Source organism: Petromyzon marinus, chromosome 39, assembly GCF_048934315.1.
Source record: "Petromyzon marinus isolate PM22_M1 ecotype Great Lakes invasive population chromosome 39, UKy_Petmar_22M1.pri1.0, whole genome shotgun sequence".
Lineage (NCBI taxonomy): Eukaryota > Metazoa > Chordata > Hyperoartia > Petromyzontiformes > Petromyzontidae > Petromyzon > Petromyzon marinus.
The window spans coordinates 16,259,648-16,267,735 of record NC_133705.1 but is presented as its reverse complement, the minus strand read 5'-3'; the positions used below and the strand labels follow the sequence as shown (position 1 = coordinate 16,267,735).

General features: G+C 46.9%; 1 protein-coding gene across 2 annotated transcripts in view; it reads right to left on the bottom strand.

Moving 5' to 3' along the window:
• Nucleotides 1-3,970: 3,970 nt before the first annotated feature.
• Nucleotides 3,971-8,088, bottom strand: part of LOC116950451 (serrate RNA effector molecule homolog B-like) — a 28,766-nt gene continuing 24,648 nt past the window's right edge. For both annotated transcript variants that reach the window (XM_032968206.2, XM_032968208.1), the window contains 3 exons: nucleotides 5,722-5,793; nucleotides 5,258-5,378; nucleotides 3,971-4,719 (listed from right to left, as the gene is read on the bottom strand). In XM_032968206.2, coding sequence (XP_032824097.1) covers nucleotides 4,656-4,719; nucleotides 5,258-5,378; nucleotides 5,722-5,793 — 257 coding nt within the window. In that variant the 3' untranslated portion in view covers nucleotides 3,971-4,655. The remainder of the gene's footprint in view (nucleotides 4,720-5,257; nucleotides 5,379-5,721; nucleotides 5,794-8,088) is intronic.

Below are 8,088 nucleotides of genomic sequence, written 5' to 3'. Positions count from 1 at the left end.
TGCAATGGTCACACGACTGTGGGCCGTCTTAAATTTTACATTCATCAAGAAGGGCGCATGGGCCTGTTGATGGTTCCACCAGCGGCTTGGATTTCAGGATATAACTCACACACAGGTTTGCGCAGTCAGTGATATATCAGCTTCATTCGATATCCAAGTTCTTCTTATACGAGGTGCACGCGGTACAATAAGCGCTGCCGAAATTATTTCTTCATTCCTCAACCTCTATTTGTAGTGTTAATCTTGTCTCACTGCAGCCACCATCAACACATGATGTATGTTGAACTTCCTTCGCACCGTACATAGCCAACCGTGCAAATCGGAGGTGCAGGGGGGAACAACTCAACACAATGGCTGCACAGGTATCAATGCAAAGGTGTATGAATGAGCCCAGGGTCACCTGGGAATTAGTTACTTCATGTGGTCACGAAGTGACACTTTTTTATTTCTTCTTTAAATATTTAAATTATTTGCTTTAAGTGATTAAAGTCTCAATGCTAGGCTATTTTTTGTGTGTGTAGAGATGAACAATATCCTGTTTGTATCTTTAATTTCTTCAGAATACTCCCCACAAGCAACGAGTCTTAATACAAGTTTGGCAGGATCAATTACAATTTTCATTTATTTCTCACGCTGTGAACGCCACTCTTCTGCTGTTCTATGTTATGTTGAATACAGGCGGGTGTGATGTGATATTAAAATACCTGAAATATATTGCCGTTAGTATTGTAAAGTTTAGTTGCTCCAACTCACCTGCAGAGAGCAACATGGTATTGTTCAAGAGCAATGCAGCGAGTCTCGTGTGTTGTCGATCATTGTGCAGCAGAGGGTTGGTGTTGAAGCTGGTTTTCTGCAGACACTCCAGTTTCTTCGCGAATGCAAAACAAACTGTGTAGGTGGTTATGTCCTTACCGTCATAAGCCGTGGTCTATCCACTGTTGGATGATTTGCCCGGACTATCGCCGGAGTCCATTGGCCGGAGCAAAAATCAGTACCACCCAAATGAAGCAAATCTTCATTTGGGTAGTACCAATATATTTAGACGGATACTGCGAGTTCACTCTTCGTTACCCCCACTCGCTCATTTAAAATAAACGATCACAAACTAACAATTATTATTTTAGCAGGGAAGGCCCACTGAGCTACGTAGCTTTTTTCAGAAGCGACCTGGGTATCACAAACGATAGCTCAACAAAGTGGCTTATCACGTGGAATGTTAGCAACCATATACTCGAAACGTGATTGTTGATTCTAAATGTGGGAGGGGAAAACCGGACCCAGAAAAAAAGTCTACGCGACTACGGAGACATGCAAACTCCTTATACAGTATACAGGCGTCAGTCGGGGTAGAACCCACGTCCCTCCTGCATACCAGGAAAGGGAGTGAACATCTAGTCACGTGGCGCCCTGGTTATCACGTATTTCACCGTTGTCCACATGCAGAATTTGGAACTACAAAAGGCGATACCGACACTGCAGGCGATGTCGACACGTGGAGTATGATCTGGTCTGGGCACACGCTACGATGCCACAATCCATCTCACCCCTGAAACACAAAACGCTCCGTTTTTGTCGTGGTCATTCCCTTCTTTGCCTGCAATTCCATCACCCGTCTTCACCACTGACCATCAACTCTATTTATGTCGCACGTCAAGCAGACGTTTAAGTCAATGTCTGTTATGTAACCGTGTCCCCCAGTCCATCCGCTCCTCTTCCCATCTCAGTGCACGAATTTTCTTCATAGTTGGCGCACTTACCACACGCTTTGCCCAGCATCCATAGCCCTGATCCACACATCCCAGCGATCGGAGGCGAGGGGGGTGCAAACAAAACCGGCGTCAATCGCGGTCAGACTGAATAAAAAACGTGTAAGCACTCAAAAACACATTCACGCGCGCGGCACACCACATTCGCTTTATTGCAATGAAAACAAAACGCTGCCCTCCTTCACCCCCCACCCCCCCACGGAGCATGACTTGAGAAACACAAGCCAGACCCCCCACCCCCAACTCCAGCCCGGGCGTGTCACATGGCCCTCCTGGGAGCGGAGATTTGTCATGCAAGCACTTTCCTGCATGTCCAAGCGAGAGCCACCACCAGGCCACGTGGTAGGCACCACGCGGTGACGTCCCAGCAGAGGGGGCCTCCTGCCGGTCTTTTGTGACCTCAATGGCTGGTGTGGTCCCCATGGCTCTCAGCCACCTTCAACCTCAGCAGCCAGAGGTGAACGTGGGTGCATGCCCCGAGTGCTCTTTCACCACTGCCTTGCCAACTTATTTTTCTTCTTTCGGACGGCGGCTGATGTAGATGCAAAGCAACAACGTAAATTTCGCAATGGGTCCAAGCCCAGATAATTGCGTCAGGAGCAGTGGAGCTATCATCGCTGCGATGTCTCCATATTTGTGGATCAGGCATTGCATCGTTGTGTGTATGGTGCCCCCATCCCACGTGGCTGGCTTTGCGAATGCGGTATTGGAACTCCAATAATGACACATTGATCTACAATCTGCCTTTAGTATTTTAATGCATTTTTTTTATTTCTTTACTGCAAGACCTCCTGGGATAAAATGGGTAAACAAAAGCACCTAATTGTCCTTTTGCAAAAGTTAATTAAAAAAAACTGCACGGTACAGAGCCATGAACAGTTTTGTAAGACGACACCATCGTCAGCCGTGAATCAAACCACTGCTGGATGAAGCTCCCCCAACCCCCACACCCACGCTATCGCCACTAGATTACACATTTTTTAATATATTGCCGTTATTCATTTAACTGGCCAACAGCTGGGAGCCAGAGGCACAGCAGACTGCTATTTGTTAAGCAAAGCTGTTTCCTTACATCGGTGGTGGTTGGTGGCAAGGATGCACAGAGCACACACTTTGCCACGGGGAAGCTGCAACCCCACACAGCTGCCGAAGGTTTCCGAAGGGAATGCTAATTGGCGGCGGATCGCCCATTTGTCAGCCAAAAGAAAGCCAGGGACTTCTTTTGATCGTCGCATTAAATTGTGTGGGGGGTCGACGGGGGGGGGGCAAACGACTCATTGGAAAGATTGATACGCTGCGGTTGGAAAAGGTTGGTGGTGGGGCTGGCGATGGAGAGGGGTGAGCTGCTGGGAAACAAGAGAGCAGCGGGGGGGGGGGGCACGGAGAATGTAGATTCAACAAGTCGAGAGTTGAAAGTTGGTCGTCAATCTGTGCCGAGTGGCTTGCATCAATCAGGCACCGATCCTCTTCTCAAGAGCACATGCTTTCCAGCTGCTGAGGCTGACAAATATGCAAATTGTATGCTTTCCTTCGTTTAAACAAATCTACAAGCAGCAAAATACTAAGCTATACTGTGATGAAGTACAATAATAAGTTTTAACTTTTTTTGCGTGGAAGTTGGGAATGCTTGTTGAAAACTCATGTTGACAAGGGAATAACATTTCAACTCCGCATACAGGGCAACCTACTTGCTACTCTGTCTGCCATGGCAGGTAGATGTATGCATGTTGAACTTCTTTCACACCGTACATAGCCAACCGTGCTAATCGGAGGTGCGGGAGGGTCAAACTAAACACAAAAAGCAGTTAAAAAGAAATTAGTTTTCAATTTAGACTAAAAAATTCTAGCTCCAGTGGCTTCCTAATATCAGAAGAGCGTTCCAGATGGCCGCAGAAGCACATCTGAAAGCGTGCGATGCAGATGTATGGCAAGGGATCTCAGTGCAATCCACCAATCCTGCGTCCCAGTCCCACATCATCTATCCACTGCTGGATGAAGGCCTCCCCAAACGGCGATCATCTCACAGTCGAGCTGATTTCCTCACTCCATCTCCGATCCCTACACCTTCTCGGGCATCTTCCCCTCCTTTGGGCTGCATCATTTCCCAGCCCGCAAAATACTTTCATATCCAAACCGCGACAGACGTTTGCTTTCTCCCGAACAACCAAAACGTGAACTTTCAATTAAAACTCGACAGAAAACAATAGCGGTTGTAATTGTTTACTTTTTACGTTGCTCTGCAAAAAAAAATATAACGGCCTTGAGTATTCTACGCATTGTTTTACAATTACATTTCCATCTTACGATGGGCCAAGCAACGACAACAAAAACACGCGTGTGCCACTTCACTCGACAACGTCAATCCGTGTGCCCGCAAAGCAAGAACCACTCTTCCCTTCAAGTCAACTAAAACCGAAGCAACAAAAAACGCCTACAGTCGGCAAGGGTCTCCCCAGGAACGCATTGCTTATTTTTTTAATGTTCAACACACGCAACAAACGGTTGACTGGAATAGAACGTGGCCGGCAGAAACGGCGAACACAACAGGGCAAGCTGCCGACGACGCTGTAATGGACAATGGGGAATGAACGGATTACGTCATGGCCGTGATGCTATGACTATAGAAATAGTACTTACCTTGTACTATAGTTAATAGTACTCACTAGTACTATAGTTAATAGTTAGTAATAGTGGTAGACAATGGACTATACTATAAACTATAGTAACAGTACTAATACTATAATTAATATTTAGTAATAGGAGTAGATTACGTTATAGTCTGATGCTATACTATGAGTATAAACTATTACTATAGTAATAGTTCATACTATTAGTTAATAGTTAGCAATAGTAGTAGTGAACCGATTACGTTCGTGATGCGCAGGAGCTTTAGAAGAAATCGTTTTCTTCGGGGGCATCCAAATCCGTGTACTGAATCATTGGGCGGAAATCCCTGCAGGGAAGACACAGGACACAACAATCAACCACATAGCCATCGAACACATGGTTGGGGCAGGTGCTGGTTAGCGAGCAGCACCTATGACGGCCGGCAAGACGCACGAGGGGGTGGGCAGTGGCCAGCATCGATCCCGGCCGCCTTTGTCTCCTCCATGCTTATTTCAGGCGCCGATGTTTAACACACCATATTCATTGAAGGCTGAGTTGAGGCCCTAGACCGGTTCAAATAAATCGCAAATTATGTTAACCATGATCAGGATTTGAACTCTGGTCGCCGGGCTGCAGTGCAATGCTAACCACAATGCACACCACTGCGCCACACAAAGATCCCCCGTATAGCCTTAACAGACTGTTGGGGCAAGTGCTGTTCGGGAGTAGCACCTATGAAGGCCGGCAAGGCACACGAGGGGGTGGGTGGGCAGCACCATGCCCGGCCGCCTGCTCCCCACACACACACACATACACCTGCACACCCTTCTCTGGTGTGTGTGTGAAGACAGGGGGCTGTGGTGTGTCACGGTGGGTTCTCGCACCTCCTGCTCTTGATGTAGTGGCTGGAACCCTGGCCCCGGTAGGGGTCGAAGCCCCCGCGAGGGGGAAACTGTGGAGGCGGCTGCTGCTGCTGTTGCTGCTGCGGTGGTGGGTACGGGGACCCTGCGTGACACACACGTGCACGCACACTCTCGTTATAACAGGGAGAGAGCCAGCATTGTACTGCGAGAAGGCCATATCTCCACGCTGGCTTGAACACTACACAAGGGAAAAGCATTTCTGTCAGTCCACTGGTGCACGAAAGGTCTCCCCCATGCCGTGTAATGAACTTCATATATGGGTTGGTAAGATGGCTTGTAGTGTCAAATGTGCAACTCATCTTGATGGCATTGGTGGATGCGGAAGCTCAAACAATGAGCTCGATGCATAATTCAGGTTAATGGTCTTATTTACCGGGCGTAACAATTAAAATGTCAGCAATAATTGGGACGACGTTGACACTCACCTCCGTACGCAGGCATGGGAAGACGCTGGAAGTTGTAGCTGGGCATCAGAGCCTGGGGGTTCGGGAAGATTCCTGGGAGACAGACACGTGATCGTTTTTTTGTTCGTAAACTGAATGACAACTTCTATGTCATAATATATTGTAATTCTATATGTATATACAGTGAGGGGAAAAAAGTATTTGATCCCCTGCTGATTTTGTACGTTTGCCCACTGACAAAGAAATGATCAGTCTAATTTTAATGGTAGGTCTATTTGAACGGTGAGACAGAATAACAACAAAAAAAATCAAGAAAAACGCATGTCAAAAATGTTATGAATTGATTTGCATTTTAGTGAGAGAAATAAGTATTTGATCCCTCTGCAAAACATGACTTAGTACTTGGTGGCAAAACCCTTGTTGGCAATCACAGAGGTCAGACGTTTCTTGTAGTTGGCCACCAGGTTTTCACACATCTCAGGAGGGATTTTGTCCCACTCCTCTTTGCAGATCTTCTTCAAGTCATTAAGGTTTCGAGGCTGACGTTTGGCAACTCGAACCTTCAGCTCCCTCCACAGATTTTCTATGGGATGAAGGTCTGGAGACTGGCTAGGCCACTCCAGGACCTTAATGTGCTTCTTCTTGAGCCACTCCTTTGTTGCCTTGGCCGTGTGTTTTGGGTCATTGTCATGCTGGAATACCCATCCACGACCCATTTTCAATGCCCTGGCTGAGGGAAGGAGGTTCTCACCCAAGATTTGACGGTACATGGCCCCATCCATCGTCCCTTTGATGCGGTGAAGTTGTCCTGTCCCCTTAGCAGAAAAACACCCCCAAAGCATAATGTTTACACCTCCATGTTTGACGATGGGGATGGTGTTCTTGGGGTCATAGGCAGCAGCCCTCCTCCAAACACGGCGAGTTGAGTTGATGCCAAAGAGCTCCATTTTGGTCTCATCTGACCACAACACTTTCACCCAGTTGTCCTCTGAATCATTCAGATGTGCATTGGCAAACTTCAGACGGGCATGTATATGTGCTTTCTTGAGCAGGGGGACCTTGCGGGCACTGCAGGATTTCAGTCCTTCATGGCGTAGTGTGTTACCAATTGTTTTCTTGGTGACTATGGTCCCAGCTGCCTTGAGATCATTGACAAGATCCTCCCGTGTAGTTCTGGGCTGATTCCTCACCGTTCTCATCATTGCAACTCCACGAGGTGAGATCTTGCATGGAGCCCCAGGCCGAGGGAGATTGACAGTTCTTTTGTGTTTCTTCCATTTGCGAATAATCGCACCAACTGTTGTCACCTTCTCACCAAACTGCTTGGCAATGGTCTTGTAGCCCATTCCAGCCTTGTGTAGGTCTACAATCTTGTCCCTAACATCCTTGGAGAGCTATTTGGTCTTGGCCATGGTGGGGAGTTTGGAATCTGATTGATTGATTGCTTCTGTGGACAGGTGTCTTTTATACAGGTCACAAGCTGAGATTAGGAGCACTCCCTTTATGAGTGTGCTCCTAATCTCAGCTCGTTATCTGTATAAAAGACACCTGGGAGCCAGAAATCTTTCTGATTGAGAGGGGGTCAAATACTTATGTCCCTCATTAAAATGCAAACCAATTTATAACATTTGTGACATGCGTTTTTCGGGATTTTTTGTTATTATTCTGTCTCTCACTGTTCAAATAAACCTACCATTAAAATCACAGACTGATAATTTCTTTGTCAGTGGGCAAACGTACAAAATCAGCAGGGGATCAAATACTTTTTTCCCCTCACTGTATATATAAAAAAGACACGCAATGATGAAACATTTGATTGCAATTACTTAATTAGGATTTTAGGAAGCCACTTTTTAATCTAGACTGAAATCCAATTTCTTTAGAACTTCTTTCTGTGTTTAGTTTGTCGTCCTTCCCCGTACCTCCGATTACCACGGTTTGCCACATACGGTGCAAAAGAAGTTCAACATGTACGTACACACACACACAGCAACATCGCCCCCTACTGTGAACACTTGGTAGGACCCTCCTGCGAGTCTTTAGACTCAGCGAGGCCCTCTTGGGTAAACGAGCGTAATCGTAATCACCAGAGTGCGTGGACACATGCGCGTGTGTGTTGTGTGTGGCTGCGCCTCGTGTGATTTGTGTGCGGTGCCAATGACTGCCCAAGTTTTGTGGGTATTACATGGGGATGTTTGGCCAACTCCATTAACGAGCGTTTATATACGTGGAAGCCGGAGTTCCCGGAGGGAAACCCACGTGTGCCAGGATGGGAGGGGTGGGGGAGTAACACTCAAATGAAAGTCAATTCATAATAAAGGTTTTGTTTTGGTTAAATCACATCAATTATAGATGTGTCGTTAGACTCGCCACCATCCGAAACAGCCA